Source organism: Dendrobium catenatum, unplaced genomic scaffold, assembly GCF_001605985.2.
Source record: "Dendrobium catenatum unplaced genomic scaffold, ASM160598v2 fragScaff_scaffold_586, whole genome shotgun sequence".
NCBI classification, from domain to species: Eukaryota; Viridiplantae; Streptophyta; class Magnoliopsida; order Asparagales; family Orchidaceae; genus Dendrobium; species Dendrobium catenatum.
Window position 1 is genome coordinate 475,580 of NW_021319048.1, and position 23,057 is coordinate 498,636.

At 33.3% G+C, this 23,057-nt stretch overlaps 2 protein-coding genes across 4 annotated transcripts; both read right to left on the bottom strand.

Annotated features, from left to right (window-relative positions):
• Positions 1-3,278: 3,278 nt before the first annotated feature.
• LOC110115307 (50S ribosomal protein L22) lies at positions 3,279-11,536 on the bottom strand. Of its 3 annotated transcripts, none has more exons than XM_020848499.2 (8): positions 11,350-11,536; positions 11,157-11,223; positions 10,876-11,007; positions 10,111-10,193; positions 8,384-8,542; positions 3,930-4,040; positions 3,777-3,843; positions 3,279-3,687 (listed from the first exon to the last, which is right to left on the bottom strand). In XM_020848499.2, the coding sequence occupies exons 3-8, from the start codon at positions 10,994-10,996 to the stop codon at positions 3,428-3,430; spliced, it is 801 nt and encodes a 266-aa protein (XP_020704158.1). In that variant the 5' UTR covers positions 10,997-11,007; positions 11,157-11,223; positions 11,350-11,536; the 3' UTR covers positions 3,279-3,427. The 3 variants fall into 3 exon arrangements, with proteins under 3 accessions (XP_020704158.1, XP_020704159.1, XP_020704160.1); XM_020848500.2 differs by having other exon boundaries at positions 11,157-11,264; XM_020848501.2 differs by lacking the exon at positions 11,157-11,223.
• A 664-nt stretch (positions 11,537-12,200) lies between these two features.
• LOC110115347 (vacuolar-sorting receptor 6) lies at positions 12,201-21,273 on the bottom strand. Its single transcript, XM_020848559.2, has 13 exons — positions 20,666-21,273; positions 18,681-19,373; positions 18,501-18,589; positions 17,950-18,019; positions 17,741-17,824; positions 17,564-17,640; positions 17,380-17,461; positions 14,768-14,850; positions 14,609-14,672; positions 14,338-14,466; positions 12,816-12,919; positions 12,622-12,727; positions 12,201-12,539 (listed from the first exon to the last, which is right to left on the bottom strand). The coding sequence occupies exons 1-12, from the start codon at positions 20,964-20,966 to the stop codon at positions 12,626-12,628; spliced, it is 1,878 nt and encodes a 625-aa protein (XP_020704218.1). The 5' UTR covers positions 20,967-21,273; the 3' UTR covers positions 12,201-12,539; positions 12,622-12,625.
• Positions 21,274-23,057: the final 1,784 nt, after the last annotated feature.

Here is a 23,057-nt window from a genome sequence, read left to right on the forward strand (position 1 = left end):
TTAAAAGGGGTAGAGACAACTTTCCTCTTTCTATCATTTCTCTGCTGAACTCTTCTTGTTATGCCGATTTCTAAGGATGGATCAAATTCCTCATCCTCATTCGGGCTAGCATCCTTATAACCAATTTTCGCATATTCTGTAGCAGATGAAGAACATTCAGCTGACACTTCATTCTTGTATTTTTTAAAATAAAGAGGAAATTGATCTTTGAAGAACTGCAACATAACACGATCTTTTCTTTTGATCTCCTCTTTCAACTCCAAATTCTCCTCTTTCAACTCTAAAATAGAGTGCTCCAAGTTCAAAACACGATTTTCAAGTAATCTATTTGTTGCTTCCACCGAAGCTACCTTCTTCTTCAAAAATTTGTCTTTCTTAAAAAACTTGTATATAGCTTGATTTAATATCTTGAGGTTTGTTTCCTCTGTTATTGGATTTGATTCAAGCGGAGTATGGGCAGATGAATCAGTTTTTCTTGGGCTTGCCACCTTGTATGGACTAGCTGGTGTTGGTGGAGATGAATCATGTTTAGGTGGGCTCGCCACCAGGATTGGACTTGCTTCCCTAACTGGACTTGGTACAAAGACTGGACTGGCTGGACTAGGTTGAGATAGAGTGGACGACTTAGATGAAATATTTGAAGGTCTGTGCAATAAAGCATTCTCATCATCTGTTATTCCTCTTAAATGTGGGAGAATCTGTATAAAATTCAAAATTTCATCTAAGTTAAACATTAAAATATATAATTTTTTCAAACATTTAAATGAAAAAATGTATTGAAGCTACCTCATGATCCTGAAGGTCAGCAAATATACTATTTACATCTTTTTCACTGTACATAAAATTACCATCCCAATGAGTAAAACGTGGGCGGGATAGTTCATCCTCCACGGCATGAATGGTTGTATGTTCAAGAAACCAAATCTGCAAAAATTAAGACAATATAATTTTGTTACATAAATTGGAAATTACAAATGATCATTTGAAGAACTAAACAATACTCACAATTATAATCATGACGAAATCATTTACATAACCCAGTGCAGATCCTTTTGTTTGTTTAGTAGCAACATTGTTGAATTCATTTATTAGGAAACTCCTTATTGATTATGGCCAGTTGTATGTTATAAAACTATCTACATTTTCAATAACTTCCATGATAGATGATGGAATATAGAAGTTCGTCATTGGATAAAAAATGTTCGATAAGAGGTAAAGGACAAATCCTTTCACTACATCATCCATCTGGGTTGAAGTATCCATCCTTTCAATGTCATGGCGAATGTCATTGGATGTTTTGTCAGTGGATCTAGCACTGCCAACGTCAAATATATTACCTATGTTTGGCAAGCTTATGATTAAGGCAACATCATCAGATGTGAATTCTAGCATATGTCCTTTAATAATAAAACTCTCAGTCTTCAAATCCCAATTCGTTAGCACATGTATATAAGTGGAACATTATGAGGCATAAGAGGAAGCCTGGGGAACTGACTGATTTGCAACTGACGCAGTCTTTCAAACAACGGATCTCCAAATCTCCGAATAAGTTGATTACATACTTCTCTGAAAGTCGAAGTTCGGCATCTGAAATGAATCTTTGGAGTATATCCATGCATAATAAAGGTAATACCGATGAGTACCGACTTCATATCAGGCTTTAGACTACTAAAGCAAGCATATACCGAGTTAATGTTTATAAAACCGTGCAGTACTGAGCTGTACCGAGCTGTACCGATCAACATACCGAGCAATACCGAGTGTTTATAACTGCCATAATCGCTCGGTGCAGAGCAGTACCGAGTGTAAGGAATGATTTAACTCGGTATTGCTCGGTATTATCTTTAATGTTTTTATCTAAGCTTATACCGACCATTAAATGCCAATATCGAGCAATACAGTGTTTATATCTGCCCATGTCGGTCGGTACAGAACTAAACCGAGTGTGTCAAATGATTTAACTCGGTATTGAATCAATAATATCTTTAATGTTTTTATCTAAGCTTATGCCAACCATTAAACGCCAATACCGCTCGGTACCGAGCAATACCGAGCAGTACCGATAGTGTATAACTGCCAATACCGCTCGGTACCGAGCAATACCAGTGTATAACTGCCAATACCGCTCGGTACCGAGCAATACCGATAGTGTATAACTGCCAATACCACTCGGTACCGAGCAGTTCCGAGCAATACTTATTTGTACCGAGTAATATAGGACTTCATCCGTAATCCCTAACCCTAATCCCCATTCACAAAGAATCAGATGAGACATTGCTTATCAATAAAGGAACTAACCTGAGGCATTGTTTCTTCTCGAAATCTTCAAACTTGGAAGAAGATGAATAGTTAACGGAAATGCGGGGAGCTTCGAACTTGATAATGCGGGGAGCTTCGAACTTGAAAGAAGAAGAATAGTTGCCGGATTCAAATAAAGAGAGTGATCTTTATTTTGCAAATTAAACAAAAAATTCAGGTCCGTCGGGATTTTCTTGGGTTCGCTTGCCGGACCGTCAAATTCAAATATCGCACGTGCCATAAACCCAATATTCTCCGGGTCGGGTCTGCGAAAATGAGCCTGCTACGTGGCACTTGATTAATCTATGCCGAACGTAGAACTGCGTCAGGTGGGAGGACGCAATAACGACAGCCACCCCAAGGAGAGAGGATTAGAAAACCCAACGGGCAATTAGGGTCGAAAAAAATCCTAACAGAACACGATTCATGTAATCATCCTTCCATATTACGAGTTTTTTTTAACTTTAATGGTTTGTATAGAACATATTTTTGATTGCTTTCATTGTTAAAGAAATCGTTCATAAAATATGATATCCATTCGAAAGACAATTTTTTCATTAATATTTCAAAGTTTTTCTTTAAAAACTTATTTTTGAAAAAAAAAAACATATTTAAAACTTTGGCATAAAAAAATTCTAAAGATCCTCTTGTCTCATTACTCAAGGTGGAGATCAACTTCAACTCAAAAAACGATTCAATGCAGTACTTTATACGTTCTACAGATTTGATTGACTCATAATATTCAGAATACAGTTTTGCCATCTCACAATTACTTAGCGAAGACAAACTGGCAACTTCAAATTGAAGGCTTCAGTGTGAACTGCTATGCTTGCTTATCGACCAAAGCACAACTAAAGAGCCTTTGAGCTCAAAACAATTCCTTCACCGTAAAGCTTCAGATCACGACCATAATGGCTGTATGGTTTTTTGCCTTCTTTGAAATTCCAAGAAGCTTTTTCACTCACATTAAGGAATGAAGCCGGCTTTCTTACTGCTTCTTAAAGCATCTTTTTAAGATAAAAATTTTACTTCTTTACTAAAAAGTTACTTTAAGAAGCAGTAAGAAAGCAATCCTAAACGAAGCGAAGATGTAGAAAAATGGAGAAGAAAGGAAGCAAATCTAAGAAAATTAGGTAGCTTCATCCATCCTTTGTCTGCTCCACCTCGGTGTGATCTCAATGAGTTGGTGGGGAACAAGCTGCTTCTCCTTTCTCGTAAGCTTCTTGTAGTTCATAACTCTCAGTTTGGCAATCTTGGCCTCCTCTTCAGGGGTGGTCTCTCTTACCACCACAGTCAGGCGACATTTAGGCCTAACCATTATCCCAGACCTTCCTTTTGCATGGTAAGATAATCTCTTCAGATAAATTCCTTTCCCAACAAAAGCTTCAGCTTTGGAATCAAACATTTAGAAGAAGATTTTAATCAAATGCATCAAATATGGTTTTAACTATATAACTGATATAAATGTGCCAACTTACCAACTATTAGCTTGTCAGGATCCAGACCATGATTATGTGAAGCATTGGCACGGGCAGAGTGGATGACCTAAGCCATAAGAGAATATATGAACCTTGAGAGGATTGTTTTTCTGCAAAAATGGATATAAAGAATTGATTCAGGTAAGCCTTCACCTGATAAACAGTCTTTGCAGCTCTTTTAACCAGAACTTGTAACTGTAAGAGAGCATCTTCGACGCGCATTCCTCGAACCAGTTTAGCCACTAAATTTACCTTCTTTGGGCTCTGAAACCAGTATTCATGTCAATAAACAAGGTATAAGCTAACTGTTGGTAGGATTTACATACATATCACTTTATTTCATGATATTTTTATATCTAACACTCAAAACTTTAATATTACATTCTTATCACTCAAATAAAATTTTAATATCAAATATAACACTCCTATATTTCAGTCTTACCACCCATACCACCCCATAAACTTTAATATTTCATTCCATACACTCATATTTGTTCTATGGGTGGTAGGCATGTAATATTAAAATTTTAAGTATTAGATATGTAAATAACGTGAAATAAAGTGATATGCATGTAAATCCTCTAACATGGATGTTGAAATTCAACACGTACACAGGACAAATTTTCTATCAACTATGGTATATGTTTAAACCACCTAAATCTATTTTTAATTATCTTATTTGCAATCACTCTTTCTCTAATATAAGTATTCTTTAATTTCTTCTTCTCAGTTCTATCATTCATCCATCTTGACATTCTCAATTTTTATCACATTTAACTTATTTATGGACAAGAGTTTGCAATCTCTCACCTATAAACAATACATTCACAACTTAATCAGACTTTGACTAACATAAATAGCTAAGACATCACTCACAAGTCAAGAACTTAATATATTTATAATGAAAAAAGGAGCAATGATTCCGAAGGCTCAAACCAAGATTAGTTTTGTTTGAATGAAGAAGGCAAGAGAATTTATAGATAAAATTATTAAAAGAAGAATAAATATTGAGTGTTTTCAATGAACTAAATAGAAAGAGATACTTTAAAGACATTGAGGAGGGTTACAATTTATTTAATGTGAGGAATGAAGTTAAGGTTAATAATACGAATGAAGTTGAGGATATAATAAAAAAGGATCTAAAAGATAAAACTATTAAGATTAATAGCATAGGTAATAAGAATATTGCTATTGAACTAATTGTGGGCAAGGATATTAAATATAGCAACTCTTCAAATTTGATTAAAAGGATATTTTCAAGAACCAATTTTGTAAAGAAATGAAGGGAAAACTATGTGCATTTAAGAAAGAGAGGATAATTATTACTCATAACTTAAAATGGAAAAGCAGGTACTATTAGAATATTACTTTGGAGTTGTGAATACAACAATAACAATGACAAACCTTTATCCCACTACGGCGGGCTACATAAATCTTTTTTTTTTTTCATTGTACCCTATTAATAGTCAAACTCTCATTTAAATATAATAAAGAATGTTCATTTTAATACTTTAAAATCTTTTCAGGACTATCTCTATCTTTCTTAATACTTAGGTTGAATTTAGCACATCTACTCTCCTAATATGATCACCAAATGACCAATGTTTTATGTGACCAAACTATCTAAGAGAAAATAATAACCTAATTAATTTAAAAAAAGAATAAAATAATATAAAAAAAAATTGCACAAAAGAAAGGAAAAGTTTTTTTTTAAAGAAAGGAAAAGTATCATTTAATATTAGGAAAAAAATTTACCGTTCATAATATCGATGAATGGCTTAGAAGTATAAAAATAATAATAATAAATAACAATTGGCCAAGGATTATGCTTGAAATAGACTAATATATATATATATATATATCTTTCAAGAACAGTTGTTATAGAGGTAAATTGAAACTTCAAAAATTGAAATAGATATGATGTGGTCTAAAATAGCTAGATGGTTCATAAGAATGTTAAAGTTTCGCAAGAGTCTAAAAATAGATCATATTATGTGCAAAATAGGCTAATATATATTCTAAGAATTATTGTTATATATATTTATTTATTTATCTATCTGTTAAGAACTGTTGTTACAGAGGTAAATTGAAACTTATAAGTTGAATTAAATGTTATATGATCTAAAATAACTAGTTGGTTCATATGAATGTTAAAGTTTTGCAGGAGTCTAAAAATAGTTCGTTAGATCGTGCTTAAGGTAGCTTGTTTTAGTGAGATTATAAAAATATATATTAGAAAATAAAATCTGCATTTAAGAATAAAATAAGTGCAACGAGACAAAAAATATGGGAATTTAAAATTTTTGCATAGAGGATAATGTGCAGTATCAAAGCTATAAATGTACAAATCAACATGACTAATCCTTATTATCCTACTTTTAGAGAGTTTTGAAGAGTTAAGCATTTCTTTCTCTTGATCAAGAGAAGAGTCGACTGACACTCGACAATTTCCACATCAGCTTCCTATATCTGTAACTAAGGGGATTAAGTCTCGAAAAAAAGAAAAAAACAATCATGCTATTTTAAACTCTCAATTCAAATTTCCTCTATTTTTCATCCCCCCTTCTTCATAAACTTGAATCTTTGGAGCATGAAAACAATAAGTCTAAATTACAATATTCAAACTTTAAAACAACTCATCCACACTAGTAAAGAATAATGGATTGTTAGTACATAAAAACAACCGCCCATAAAAATTTCAAGTTCAAGGGTAATAACACAAACAATGATTTTAGTCCTCAACTTCTATCCAAAAGAGTGGACGCCATATGAGTAAAAAAAACACTTCATTTGGGTTAAAAGGACACATCCTTCAGGTTTGGCACCAATGTAATTAGACTAATCTATCAAGATAATAATGTGGTGTCAATATAATCAAAGAAGCAAGATGCAAGCATTGTGGAACTGCTCCTTAAGAATAAAAACTCACTGTAGGTTCTGAGACTTTCAAGGCCAAAGCAGGTGTGGTTTTAGGAAAGCTGATCGTTTAATAACTCCTCACATGGAGTATGGACCATACTGTATGGTGAGCATAGCCAAGGCAAGAAATGTGATGTGGAGGAAGAGATAAGAGAGAGAAAGTAAAACAAAGAGATAAGTTTCTAACTGACGATGATGATGCAAGCTATGCTATTATTGGGTCAATCTTTGAAGAGTTTCCATTTTATCCTTAACGTTAAGAAATGAAAATAGTACAGCAGAGAATATGGAAAGACATGAAGGAGATGATAATGGTGCTGCAACAAAATCAAAAACTTTTGGACCAAAAATATCCTTTGGGAAGAAATATATGTGCCGCTAGTATGCAGAAAAAAAGCTGCATGTCAATTGTCAAGGGAACAACTGCAAAGAAAAGGAAGCAATTTTTTAGCATTGACCTCAACACAGATTGTTAACGGATAAAATTGGACAATAACTTTCAATTGATGAGATAATCTGCAGACAAAATTTCAAGAAACTTTTTTATAATAGTTGCATACATTAAGAAAAGTATTCAGGTAGCTTGGTTGCAAATATTGATAATAAAATACAAAAGAAGACAATCTTTCCTATTCATAAAGAAATATTTTGGTACATAATTTAAGAATAACATAGATGCTCAAATTTATGATAATTATACGAAAAAGAATCGTAAGAGGCTAAAATGAAGCAAAAAGAGAGGTTATCCATCCATAGTCTTAAAAACCTTGTTTGTGTATAATCAAATTGATTTTGATACTAGGAAGATCTAATATGGAACAATTTTCGTGCTAAACAAATTTATGGAAAAGACAGAGCTGTTTAATCACAATAGCGTTACATTAATTATTAGTTACAAGTCTAAATACATACTTTTTTATATTGATTAAAGATATCCTCACCAAAAACATTCAAAATAAGGCATATTGATATATGATTAAATGGTTTTGAAGTAGGAAACAAATTAGAATGATAAAAAAAGGAAAAAAAAAAAACTTAAAATTGTTAAAAGAAAGATAAAAAAAAAAAACTTAAAATTGTTAAAAGAAAGGTAGCATATATGATATGTAATTGTAGTGCGAGCTAAGGATAATCATCAAAATATTGTTATATGATTAATTGATGCCTAGGGGTGATTGGTCAAAATTTTATTTGATCAATTATTCCAACCAAAGAGGATATATATATTTATGTTGTAACTTCTGAAGTTAATGATAAAAAATTGAAGTGGAGGACTACCTCAAAAATACTGTGATAAGAATCATATGGAGACTTAAATAAGATAACAAAAGAATAATGGGTGGTTTGAGCACGTAAACAATATACTAATAAGACAAAAAAAATATATCATTAAGGAAACATAAATCTGGCCCATAATAATTGTTATAAGGCTAATAATAAAGATCATTATGATGACCCAAGCACAAAAATTTTCCAAAAAAAACATATCCTCGTATAGCATGCTATGAGTTTGGTAACACTCCGAAAACATGGCTAAGTTAAAAGTTCAACAAAACACAAAACGTTTACTTCCTGTAAGGGCAAAAATAAATGGTAATAATTGAACACTTGATAAGCCTAGCATTGATTTTAGAAGTAAAACTGATAACACGTACAAGATAACACTATGGATGATAAGTTAAGTGTACCTGTCTTATATCTTTTTTAATAGCCTGAACCGTTGAAGATTTAGGGCCCAAACCCTTATTGTTAGCTTGTCCGCTATCTCCCAAAACTGGTGTTAAAGGGGAAGATACAGGCTCCATGTTTTCAGCATCTGCTAATAAGTTCCTTGAACTAAAAAACCCCTGCACAACCCAATACAACTCTTAATCTCCCATGTAATTCTTAAGGAAGTAGGTGAATTATGAGTCAAATCAACTATCAATATTCAGAAGGAAAATAAAGCTAGAAGATATGAAAAAATGAAATTACTATAGCCCCAGCTTGTTGGAATAAAAAATTTATCATTTCGTTTTCCATTGCTCACCCATGCGTTTCACATTTTTCATTAATAGACTCATACCCTTCACATTCCAAAAAGGATCATAAACCAAAAGGGAAACTCATTTTGCCATACAAATTTCTCATTTAAACCATCAAAATCGTTGCATTTATTCAAACTATTTTGATCAAACTAATGAATCATTCATAATTCATTCTATTAAGTGTTGCATGCCATATGTGACAATAGTTCACAAAAAGTTTCCTATAAAACTCTGGCCAAGTTAATTTTGACATGGTTCCCATACTCATGAAAAAAAAAATCTCTCTCCAATTACATATGGGTTGGGTGAGCATTTAGTGCCCACATGATTTTATAAAAGAAAAATATTTCAGAACAATGATTTAGGTTGTTTGAGCATGTACTTTGAAGAACCAAAGTTGGACCAATAAGATTCAAGGAGGTGTTGATGTGAATGTAAAGAAGTATGAATTTAGATTAACTTGGCAAGAGTTTTACAGCATAGCTTAGGATTATATCTTTGCAGTTTCAACATAATTTTAACATAATTTCTACCTACAAGATCTTCTCTTCTCTCTATAAGATTTATTTATAGATAGGAGAAACATCCCCATTTGTATTTTTGAAGATGTCAGCAAATGCCCTAAAATAAGAAAAGGATGGAAGATTGCTTGCTTAGGAGCAGACGACACATAATGGAAACCACACATTTAAGCGGTTGCATAAAAAATTGGGCAATTTGAGCCAAACATAATTACACATATAGGGCATGTAACTATCTGTGCACCTACATCCTTGATTTATGTTGTGAGAGCACAGTTGGCCATTTTGACTGAAATATAAGGATTTTATGTTTACGCAATCTTTTGATTTTGAGGCTTACGCCTCAAAACGCCTTGAGGCTTATGCCTCGCCTCACGAATGAAAAACGCCTCAATACCCGAATACGCAATTGTAAACATTGATTGCAACCACTCTCACGACATCAACATGGAACTTCTCTCATGATTACATGCCAATCGAATAATTAAGAGCTATGGCTTCATTTGGTGTCATAATTGTGTAGCTTAATGGATGCTAAGAACTCTATGCCATTAAATCCTATATTATAGTTTTGGCTCTTTCAAAGGAAATACAATATTTTAAATGAAGACAAAAGGATCTACAAATATATGCAAGTAAAAGGAAAATTTTTAAGCTAAAAGGGTGCTATTTCAAAAGCATTCTCAAAAACTATGCAACTTCTAGATTTTGAAATAATGCATAACTCAAAAATATAATGACATGGAAAATCCAAGAAATTTAATTTAAAGTCTCATTCAAAGCAATATACAGCTAAGTAAAAAGCTAAACTAGCTTAAATTTTTTCATCTTATTCTTGGAGGCAATTAAAATCGAATAACAGCATACCTCATGTTGGAAGAATTGAAAAAAAGGCCCAGGAATTCTTCTTGAGAAAATGTCACATACTTTGTTGGTATGAGTTAATTGGTCTGTACAGATAAAGTTAAATTTAAAAAATAACAAGAAATAAATTTATAAAGTAAGATGAGTGAAGATCATTTTAAAAAATAACAAGAAATAATTTATACAACAGAAATAGTGAAGAAACATAAGTTATCTGTAATGGAAACATACAAAAAATAATTTCAGTGATTTGGAAACCCAAAAATTCCTTAAATTTCAGCAAATAACAACATTTCACAAGTTCAATACCAACAATCCTATATTAGCTGATCTAAGTATAAAGAAAATTCTAGACCTCCATGAAAAGATTAGCACAGCAATATGCCACTGGAAAATACTAAATACACATGAAAACAGCATGTAACAAAACCAACTGCAAATGTGCAATCTCCTAACCGAATAAATATCAATCCACTTTGGGTGGCCAGGATTTAATGCAGTTTGATTTCACAAAATCACTTTCATTTAATGCAGGAAAAATCAGAGTGATTTTCAAAACTAGCCGGCATCAAATCCCAACCATCCAAAAGTGAATCGCTTGGTTGTGAAGAAGCAACTGCACTTCGAGTTACCACCTCAAATTATCAAATAAAAAATTATAGATCAATGTGTTGAATTCAGAAGAAAATGTCTCAAATTTAAAAGCAGAAAAGTGACAAGTCTCAACTCCCAACCCATATAGCTAAAAAATAGATATATTCTCCTTACCATGTAAAGGAGAAGGCTTTGTAAATGTACTGTGTAAAAAGACACTATTGCACCGATTTTGCTCAATCTTTAAGCCAACTTGCCGAATAACCGAACGAAGGCACCTATGCCACACAACCATCCCTGCGAATCCTGAACAGGTTTCAAAACGGCATCAGTTAGCTCAAAATATTGCAGAATGAGCACCAATGACAAGTTCACGAGAGCCCGGATAATATCAAGCAAGCACATAGGTTACAAAAATGGCAAGACACTGTATGAGGCGTCAACTTAGAGGATACCCTAACGACTAAATCGGCTTCAACAAAAGCCTTGGCTATGCGAAGTGCCGACTCCCCAATTGCATCACTGTAGAACAGAAAATGACACGCATCACGTTCAAATCTCCTCTATAAGCATACGCACAATTTCTAAGTCCGCAGAAAGAGCAAGAGCAAAAAAAATTTGGGCGGAAGAAAGCGAAAGGCAGTTTACCGTGATGGGACAATCGGATCTCGGTTAACTCTGCAGCAACGGCGGCGGCGGGCAACCTGCTGGGACTTCTCTACGGCTCAGGGAGAGAAGGGGGTGCACGGTGGGGATGGGCCGGCGGCTGTCTCGCGGGCTGGGTTGGGTCTGCTTGTAATCCTTGAGAACTTCTCGCTACTCAAATGAACATTACTGATTTTTATCTTTTGTAAGTATTAAAAATTGTTTTACTACTTAATTTAGAGCTTTAAAAAAATTGTTTATGTCAGTATCATTTATTTAATTATTTAAAGATTTTATTTTTTATTTTAACCATCAACATAGTGTTCAAAAATGGCATTAATTAAAAAAGTCAAAATTTTAGTTTTTTTTTTATTAAATTTTGATTAGATAAAATTTATATCTATAAAACTTATTTGACTTAATATAATATAAATTTTAATTAATTACTTATGAATTACATGGAGCTTTTAGTAACTAAAACCTATCATTAAATTTGATGATATTGGAAAATATCTGCACACGTTCAGTAAAATTATAATAATAAAAAAAATATCAAATAACTAATGTTATAAAAACCTTCCAATCTACATAACAAAATGGGTGAAAATTTTTAGGTTATTGAAGTAAATTTGATCAAGATTAATTTTCTATTCATCACTAAGTGTAACATATGATTAATTAATTAAATCATATATAATATTTATTTTAAAATAAATTAATAAAAAATAATATATCTCAATCATATTTCTAACTCAGGCTTCATTTGGACAGTCTTTTTACTGCTTTTTCGTAGAAAATTTTCATAAAAATAATAAAAAAACAATTGTCAAAAATTATCTCAAACGAAGCCTCACTTTTTCTTCAATCAAATCAAATAAGCCATTCTCTTTAATTCCTCTTTTATTGTTTTCATAATTGAAATCAAATAAATCATCTGTGATATACATTTACATTCTATTAAGTACTACTAAATTTAAGCCAAAGTTCTATGGTAAGATCCTAAACTTATTATATTTATGGCAACAATCAACATTAGCAACTGAAACAATTGGCCCTGCCTTTCCTTTCATTTCTTCTCACAGGTAAAATTTGTAGAATGATTCTGTATTCTGTAATCCTGATAATGCAGCAACAAGCTTCCACACTCCATAGGAGTTCTGTGCTAAAACTCTACTGTTAAATATACAAACTCCCTGCAATATACGAAATCAATCTAATTATAAGAGAGAAAAACACCATTAGAATGATAAATAAGAAATGAAGAAGAAACTATACTGTATCATATGGTGGAATCTTGTCGCAGAGGTTGGGCCTCATTGTGGTGGTTGTCAAGAGGCATGTACTGAGACATGATGGACATTATCTCTGAGTCCATGTAAGACTGAAAGAAAGAAAGAAATGGAGTATGTTACTTGAATATGGATGGAAATGGTATGGTTGGTTTGAGGATTTAGGAGAATAAAACATACTCTCAGCCTGTATTTATAGAAGATATAACCAGCTATTCCAGCACCAACTACACATGACAGAACCAGGAGTGACAATAACCATGCAAGTCTTGATGAATTCTTAGCTGCGTTATATGGAAGATGAAATGTAAGTGAGATGTTTTGATAATGGTAACATTTGTTTTGGAAAACTATGTAAACATCATAATAGTTTTGCTAAAACAAGGACTGACTGTGGACAAATAAAGCCTCCAGCTGGATTTTCCCCAATAACAACGCTTTTGTCATGAGAATGATCTAAATGGAATTCAGCATCGTTTTTTTTAGTTAGATTATCGTTATGAAAGACAAATAGGCATAGGCTAGCTTCGTTTAGGACGGCTTTCTTACTGCTTCTTAAAGCGGCTTTCTAATATGAAAATTTTTATACTATAAAGCTGCTTTAAGAAGCAAGAAGAAAGTTGTCCCAAACAAAGTCATAGAATTCTTTCTAAGAAGATTATGACTTATGAAATTTCAGATGTTCATTGAATAGAAAATTTATTAGGCAAAGATAACACACATGCAGCAATCAATTGAAATGTTGTATACAGCTGTGTACAATATTTTAATTAATGGTTTTTGCTCTAATAATTTTAGGCACATATCAAAGTTTAGAGGGGGGGAAATTAAGCTCCAAGAATTATTTACACATAATGAAGTGGCCAACAAAAACAAAGGATTTTTGTGCACATAACATGCATCAAAATTATCCGTATTTATAAAGTTGACACATTACTTTTTTTTACTATATAAGTCTGTGTTTTTTTTTAATGTCACACTCAAATCATAGATGTTTTGACAAAAAAGAGAACTCAATTTGGAATTTTATTGTGAATTTTAATATTTGGTTTGGGATTTAAGAATAAAGGTAGAAGGAAGTTAAGTGTGAAATTCCCCCCTAAAATATAAAGGATCTCATTACATATATAACATGCAGCCCAAACTTGATATTTTCAAGCCTTTCTCCATTGACATTAGATCTAAAACCTCATAGGGATTCTTTCCTCCATCAGCTAAATTTTGATGAAGCATTAACACCATTTTTTTTTTTAAGCATTAACACCATGGATCTGAAGATAATCATATTAACCTGCAGGTTCATTTTGAAACATCCTTGCGCCCATTACCCAGCTAGTGTTGGTGCTAATGAAATCAGGTTTAATTCTACGGATCCTAATCAAAGATTATCTATTATAAAATTTTATCAGCAAGAAACTTTTACATATTAAAAATTGGAAGATACCAGACATGCAATAGTTACATATTAAATAGTTCAAGAACCAAGAATACAAATTTTGCCCAACTGACTTTTTAGTTCTTTCATGTCATTGATAAATTAAACAAGAAAGTAGAGGCCGACCATTAGTATGCATCATTGTAATATCTTTAAAATAACAAAATTGAGATTTTCAGCACTAACTGGAAGCGTGTAGCCTAAAATATGAAGGGAAAATTACGAGGTATCAATGTTATCATCTTACTGTTAAGTTAAAACTATTACCTATACAAGTGTCCTCTCCCTTTATATAAAGAAGATTTCCTTTGCACTTGCAATCAAATCCACCCCATGTATTTTTGCAGGAGCAACCATCACACTGGCATGCAAGTTTTTCCTTGCATTCATCAATATCTAGCTCGAAAACAACAAATTATATTATTATTGTAGTATAAGATCATTTTTCTGTTTTTCTCTTCGAGTGAACAAAAGGGAAAACATATTAGTTCTAAGCATATAAAGATTTGTCAATTTAAATCAAAATTAAGAAATTCACCTTCGCATTTATAGCCATCACCATGGAAGCCAAAAGGGCAGCGGCAACCACTCAAATCATATTCCTTCATGCATAAAAAAGACAATGTGAGCAATAAAATTTTCGAGAACAAAAAGAAAAGAAACATGTTAACATTGGAAAGGGAAGAAATGACAGAACTGAGCATGCAGAAAATGTTTGCCCGTTCTTGGTTTCTGACCAACAATCACCATTACCCATCGCACACCTTCCAGGTCCAACAGCTGTAAATAAATGGAGAGGTATTATAGAATGTAAATCAAACAAAAAGCAAAAGTGCAAGAACCATAGGACACAAGTAGCTACAAAATTAGGATTTAAAGACAAAAGCGGTCAGACCAACACCTACTAAAATAATCAAAATTATAAGTTTTAACTTTCTGAACAAACATAAATAGAGTTAAGATTAATCAAATTATAATATCCTTTTTCAATATATTTTATTAATGAACTTTCAAAAAAACCGCCTTTCACTTTATGAAAACGCTAATTCAATTATTGCAATTAAAATAAGTAGAGTTAAGATTAATCAAATTATAATATCCTTCTCGATATATATTATCAATAAACTTTCAAAAAAGTCATCTTCCATCTTATTTCACAACTTTATTTAACAATCTTCATTGTTGAAAATGAAATCAAAATAAGTAGAGAAAAAATTAATCAAATTAGTTGATCAATATATTAATATATGTCAATTTTCATGTATTTTCCAACATTTGACATTGATTGAAAATTCTAAAGAGATAATGAAAAGTTATGTCCTTCACTCCTTCCTATGATGAGAGGATCTTTGGAATCTAGAGTATGGAGTATTCCTATCTTGAGTACATACAACTTACATATCACAAAATAATTAATTAACCATTTAATGCAAAGAAAGAAACACATCCTCCCCCCTCCCCCAGCTCCCCCTCCCAAGATCCTCTCCCTCCCTCCCTCTCTCTCTCTCTCTTAGTTTTTTGAAGAAAATGTATGGTTTTGATATCAAATACAGTGCAATCAAGATGTCATATGACTTTCTTTGTAATGTTTGACCAAAATCATATGCAATTTCTTAATTTTTTGTCGTAAGATGCAAAATAAAAAATAAATAAATAAGACCATTGCATCATAAACTCTATCAACTTCACTTTTCACTTATTTGAGCAATGAATTTCTATCTTTAACAACTTCTTGTAAAACAACACAAGTGACATCATACATGCTAACAAAACTATGGAGAGAACTCCTATGTGACTCCCAACAAGTATCTCCAACGTGTTAAGTTGTCTACTTAATTTTATCCCTAATGAGTCTTTAGTTCATCAATTGCAATTATTTTTAAGTATGCTTATCGTTATGCTACTTATACATAAGTATAATAAAATACAATAATTTGATTTAGATTTGAGTTGTGAGCTACAAAAGTTTAAACCTTGAGAAATTTCTATTTTGCTGATTGATATAAAAGAGTAAGGTTTCAAATTGATGATTGTGAGAAGACTTGTCCAATTGTTTATGGTTACTTCATGTAAGATATTCAATCTCTGATCGATGGAGTAAATTTTTTAAGTCTTTTGCAACTAAATTTTGTAAGTAATTTAGACTTAAATGTAAACAAGTTACCCTAGAGCCCTAGACAAAATCAAGACGAGCGGTTAAAAATATTGTTTATTGCTTCAACAAGTAGCACCATAGAAAAGTCGGTTCATGAAAACTTATTTCATTATTTGTTAGAGACCAGTCTGATATCATGTAAATTATCATATATATGAACACAACATCTAAATGAACCTTTTGTATTCATAAATATTGTTGGGGGTTGTGAAAGTAAACCATGCAATGAAAAAAACAAGAAAATATGGAATGCAACGGAAAGTAAAAGACGCCAGAATTTAGCTTGTAAAAACCGAAATTAGGAAAGAATCACTGAGCCATACCACACCAAGAAATTCACTATGAAAATTGGGAGAAATAGATACAAATCACTCTTCTCTCTCACTCTCTCCTTGCTTATCTTGTCACTTACACCGTTCTCACTAACCAAAACAAAAGAGAAAAGCCTCTATATACCATCAAGGGATGCCACCCTTGAGAAAAACAAGAAAGAAAATTGTTCAATCCGCCTCAAAATACCGCGAGCCAATTTGAAGCGTTGTGGCACTCAACGCTCTATCTTTTGTCCACCTAATAGTGTCGCGGCGCTGAATTTAGAGTGTTGCGGCACTCTACTCTCAGTCTTTTCTCCCATAAGACTTTGCAATGCCGAGTAGCTCAGGTACACAACGTTATGATGCTCGGGTACACAACGATGGGTGCTCGGGTGCATAGCACCGAGGGTTGTACGGAAAAAAAAAAAATTTGGTGCAATGCACTTGAACCCAAGCAAGGGGAGAACCCCCACAGCATCCAGCAAGCATGAAAAATTGACTTGAGGTCCAAGACAACAATACAACTGAATTGATCGGCACAATCAGATTCCACACAGACTTACAATTATCACTTCTTTTATTTATTTGAAACAAAATTTTAATGATTACTGCTTGCTATAAATAACTTCAAAAAAATGTCATATGAAGAATGCATATAATTTGGATTTAGAGAATAGTTTTGGTGAGAAATAGAGTAAACTGAAAGTTTAAAGATTCAATGCTCAAGTTTATTTATAAGCAAGCAAGGAAAAGAGCAATTATTGTAATTCACGAGATCACGTAAAACATGAATTCAACAATCAAATTTTACTTATTTGCTAATGCAAATAAAAGAAGTACCTTTGCACGAAATATATCCATCTCCCTGATACTGAACACCCCTCACTGTAGGGCATTCACAGATTCTTCCTCGGAAAGTATCCTAAAAAGAAGATAATATTACTAAGATTAGTTATTTTCTGCCTTAGCAGTTTCTAGAAAAGCATTAAAAACCCAAATAAATGATATTCGCATAGTAAAATACCTTGCAAGCTGTTACATTCATTCTCAAATCCTGCCAGCAACCACCATTCCTCTCAAGGCACTCATTAGTCTCGATATCTACAAGAAGAACAACAAGTATCAATTAACAGTTTAGATAACGCAGAAATGTGAACATTAGATGCATTTCATTTATGAGGAAAGGCATTTCTATGTAAACCTCCACTTAAGCAAACAGGAGGTTCTGTTGCCTCTTTGAATCCAGCGCAGATTGCTTTTAACACAGCCATTCTCTCAAGTATTCCTGCAGGAAATAACTAAAGGACTTCTGAACACAAAATCACAAAACAATAAAATACCAAATGGAACGGAGGCTCTTCCTCACATATGGCAAGCCATAAAAGATCCAAGAGAAAAAATGAAACATACCGCGATACTGAATGTTGTTTATAACAAGGGTTGGCAAAATGGTAACATCTCCACGTGCACCACGACCAACCTAAACAAATTATTTTAGAACTAGCCATACTAACTTGTTCCAGAGTTTACAGGACTGTTGAATATAGTGAAATATCAATTATGGAAAATGCTCAACTTAACCCTCTACTCTCGATGGACTGTTTTAAAATTTTGATGGTATTATCTTATTAGATCTTTGTAGTTCATATATATATATATATATATATATGCAGGGGCGGAACTAGCTTTAATTTCAGGGGGATAAACTTATAAGTAAAAGTATAGAGATTTCGCTATCCTGGGCTCCAGGTAGATCCGCCCTCGTATATATGTATAATCATTTTATTATTATTATTATTATTTAATGACTTGAAATTTTAGCCACCTTAAAAAAAGGTGCTGGTTAAGCCCGTGCATGAATCCACAACATCAACATCAAATTTGTCATATTACAAGAAGGTTAAGGAAAGGTTATTAAGCAATTGTTTCAGCTGGAAAATTGAACAAGGAGAAAGATGTACCTGAAGTTCTTGCTCTTTCTTCAGTACAGGATTCTCAACATCTGCTTCAGGATCGCCCATGCATTCTTTGACTTTATCAAGAGGCATACCTAACACATTGGAGGGTCACTATTCAATCTTAACTTACAACTCAAAGCTAACAGGAAGAAGACCAACTGAAATTAAAGTTCGGGAACACACCCAGAGATTTAATAACATCATCAGCACAGTCCCGGCTATACTTCTTCTCCTTCATAGAGCATCTAAGATGAAAATCTGTTACATAATCCCACCAAACCCATGACCTGTTATTCTCATTAGCTACTCTGTGCACACAAAGCTGCCTAAGGTTTTCAATGACCACATCTTTGCCTTCGTACCCCTCTGTGAAATCCTGGTCAGGATCAGGAGCACAATATCTACCATGGTTTATACATTGAGTCTGGCACTGTTTACTACGTATAAAAACCTCAGGGCAATACCAAGTGATATAGTGAGGAGTGAAGAGAGTATATCCTCCTCTCTCAAGAATTTGAGCATGGCCCTTAAAGTTTTGTACAAAATTCATTTGTTCATCACATCTGGTGCCGCATTCATCATTGCTATTGGTCCAGAATTCATACTCCACCCTCTCATCAGGATGAGGCATGGACTCTCTCCAATCCAACTTCACAACAACTTCCTCCGAATCCTTCGCCGCCGCCATCTTAAGGGCCATACCAAACTCTCGGTTGATCAGAGCTGATGGAATCCTTATCTTTTCGACGTACTCATCATCTTTACTCTCTTCAGGAGTATCCATGGTAATCAATGGTTCATCTATGCTGTCAGCAATCAGGACTGCAGCAGCCCCAGCAGTCTGCCCATTCCATGCCTTCAAAGCGAAGTAGCAATCTACATAAGGTGTAACAAAGGCTCAAAATGATACCACCATCACATGATTGAGACCACTAACGAAAAAAAAACTTTAAGCACATAAGAGGTCTAGCAAATATCAAAGCTTCTTCAAGAAATAAAGATAAAAGAACTGCTAGCATAAGCTAGTAAAAAACCAAAGGCCACATGGTACTAGAGTAACCCCAAACCTTAACCCACCCACACCCTTCATCCCCTTCTTTATCCAAATCAGAAGAAATTACTTAGGCTTCATTTGGGATGGTTTTTTTACTGCTTCTTAAATAAGCTTTATATTATAAAAAGTAAAATTTGTTAACTGAAAAATTACTTTAAAAAGTAGTAAAAAAGCCATCCCAAACGAACGAAGCCTTAGTAGGAGCAACATCAGTTTCTTTTATAAAGAGCTAACTTAGGGTTCACTGAAAAAGCTTTCTCGCAACTTTATTTTTAGAAAATTATCATAATTCTGTTTGACAGTAATTTTCTTACTATTTTTCAAAAATTTATATGACAAGAAGCAGCCTTTAACGATCAAATTTATCATAATATAGTAGCCGTATAGCTATTGTCTAACTCTTTCAATTAAAAAAAAGTTTATAATATTCATAGCAGCAATAAAAAAATCTATTTTTCTTATAAATCATTTTGATATATACAGTTACAATCATTATAAACGATCCCTATGCAGTTGTCACAACGGTTTCTTTCCCCAAATATTTTCCATTATAAGGGAGAAATTGCTAATCGGGGAAAAAGTTGGTTTAATTAGAAAATGAAAACCTCAGAAGTTAGAAATTCCAAGGAATTGCTCAAGTATCTTTTTGGGGTTTCAATCTACTAGAGAAGCTGGAAAGATATTCTGAAAATATCACGAGTTCTATACAGTAAAACTGTGAGACAGGCCTTCTTATAATTATCCCTAGATAAATAAAATATCTCAAAGGATGTGTTGGATGCAAAGAATTTGAGTTGAAGGACGGAAAAAAAGGATTGAAAAGCTTAGATTATCAGCTTGCAGAATTATAATCAAGCCATAAATTTGTGGTTATTCATTTCATTTCCTTAACTTTACCTTCGATCCTCAAAAGGCCAAAATGAAGTAGAATAATAATTCATATTCTTCCCAGTAATAAGTTGATAAAATTTTCCCAAAACCACTATACTCAGCTACATGAAACTTCATAAATACACATCCGACCTTCAGCAAAAATCGGAAGCAAAACTTCGCATATAAATCAATCAAAAATAAGAGCCCCATCAACGATTTCCAAGTGGTCGCGATTGATTACCTCCGCGATCGAGCAGAAGGATAACGGGGCGACCCGAGCGAGATTTGAAGTGGGCACCATCAAAGCGGCTGCAACCTGTGGATCCCTTCTCGGGGTACACAACAACCCCACTAAGCGTGCCCCCGTAATTAGGGATTCCAAAGTTAGCAATTGCACTTTCATGTCTCCCCCTGATATGTTCAGGCCGCAGAACACGGATGCCGCTCTTCTCCACCACGAACATTCCAGCCACCGAGCTCAGAATCATCGCCGCTGCCCATAAATGACAGAGCGCCGCCACCCCTCCCCGCCCGGACGCCATCAGTAGAGAGAGAGAGAGAGAGAGAGCGCACGGCCGGTGAGGTGAAGAGTGGAGCTAGATTCCTGTCAAGTGTCAACGGTCTGCAGTTGGGATATTTGAGAGAGGGAGAGCGAGATAATTACTTTGTTATTACGCTTAGCAAAAAAAAAGTTTTATCTGTGACGTAAAGTGGAAGATGACCGGCGGACTAACAGGACAGGAGGAGTTCGGTAGAGAGAGAGAAAGAGAGATAGGAACAAGGAAGCAACCGCCTCCTGAAAGTTGAAAAAATGGCTTTTTGGACGATTTTGGGCTTCTCCTGGTATTTATTGCCAACAGTCTCCATTATCCTCCTCCAAGCACAATTGTTTTTATATATTTTTTATATGAAATTCTTATAATTTTATCATTATGATCACCGATATTGAATCTTTGTACAAAGTTAAGATATAAAATGCTCTATCATTGAAAATTTTTTTGTATATAATATTTAATTTTATCATAAACTCACCTTAATTTTTATTTTATTTTTATGAATAAGCCAGTCAGAAAATTTTGACTTTAGATTACTCATAATACATGTAATTGATCAAATTAATATATACACTAAATATTTATTTGGATAAATATGTCTGAAAGTTCATTTTGGATAAAACTACCGCAAATGAGTGATAATGTCTTATATTCTCAAGCTGCTCATTGGACTCATAAGTCATTGGAAAATGGCTTGAGCTAGTTCAAATTTGAATTGATTCAAACTGATTCAAGCTTGATATGAACCTTGTTTGAACTTGATTTGAATCATGAGCCCATCTTTCTTTCACGTGGCATTAGTCAGTTGATGCTTGCCCCGACAAGCTCCAATTATAAACTTTTTTTGTCCTTAACATGTCAATAATTGTATAAATACTTGCGCTCAACAAGCTCCAATCACGAACTCTTCTTCACTTTTACACGACAAACATCTCATCAATGTCTGCCTAGATTTAGCTCTCATCATGAATTTGTCTTCTTCTTCACACCCATTAGTCCCAACAATGCAACAAAGAGCTCTCATCATGACTCCTCTTCTTCTTCACATGCCGACAATTATGTTGAAGCTTACATGCTCCCATCAATGCTTGCCCCCAGTAAGCTCCGATCACTAACTCTCTTTTTATTCACATACTATTGATATCATTGATGTCTTCCTCCGGCGAGCTTCGTCTCTAACAATTCCAAGCAAGGTTTATATCTTAGACCAAACAAAATTCAAATTAGTTTAAAATTGAACCGATTCAATCTGAGTTTAATTACAATTTATTGAGCAATTTGTAAATACAATAAGTTATCTTTTATTTAAAATAACTTCATCTAAATTAAATTTTATGATATATTTCACCAAACAAAATATATTCTGAGGATATTTAGCCTAAAAGTTATATAATGACATATTTTAAGTCAAATTTTCCTTTGCTTACAAGTTATTGCATGCCCAACACTTACAACTACAATAACACAATCAATTTACTTGCAACATATTATGATTTTTTCTCTTAAACTTTTATGATAAGTTTTTCACTCTTAATAATCTTATGCTCTCTTTTATCCCCTGTCATCTCTATAGTCACTTATAACCATCCATTTAATATATATAAAAATAAGATCATTAAATCTACCACACATTCAAATGCTCATTAATTTATCATTTAGGATTCATTATTATTTCATTAAAACCTACCATCGTTATATTTCAATTGGTTTTTCAGCATTTATACGTAGTTTAATTTGGTCTGTTGGTTGGGAGCTTTGGCTACAAATTAAGAGGTTTTGAGTTTAAGGCTCGTTTGGGACGTCTTTTTTATTGCTTCTTGAAGCAGTTTTTTAGTATAAAAATTAAATTTTTTGTACTAGAAAGATGCTTCAAGAAGCAGTAAAAAAACCGTCCCAAACGAAGCCTAAGTCTTATGTGTGTGATGTCTGTATGAATTTATCTTAATTGACCTAAATATCCCTTTAAAAAAAAAATCTTTCAACATTCTTCAGTAGCTCATATTTACTAAATTCATATCCAAAATATTTATATACTATCTGTTTAAATTTTTTATCTTCTAAAAATTACATATATTATCC

Coding starts and splice junctions, on each gene's coding strand:
- LOC110115307 (XM_020848501.2), bottom strand. CDS start 10,996: ATGGTTGTGTGGCATAGGTGCCTTCGTTCGGTTATTCGGCAAGTTGGC. Junction 3,844..3,929: donor CTGCAAAGACTGTTTATCAG/GTGAAGGCTTAC, acceptor CTTATGGCTTAG/GTCATCCACTCTGCCCGTGC. Junction 3,688..3,776: donor TCCTGACAAGCTAATAGTTG/GTAAGTTGGCAC, acceptor TTGATTCCAAAG/CTGAAGCTTTTGTTGGGAAA.
- LOC110115347 (XM_020848559.2), bottom strand. CDS start 20,966: ATGGCGTCCGGGCGGGGAGGGGTGGCGGCGCTCTGTCATTTATGGGCA. Junction 17,641..17,740: donor TCCTGTTTGCTTAAGTGGAG/GTTTACATAGAA, acceptor TTCTTCTTGTAG/ATATCGAGACTAATGAGTGC. Junction 14,467..14,608: donor TGATGGCTATAAATGCGAAG/GTGAATTTCTTA, acceptor TTTTCGAGCTAG/ATATTGATGAATGCAAGGAA.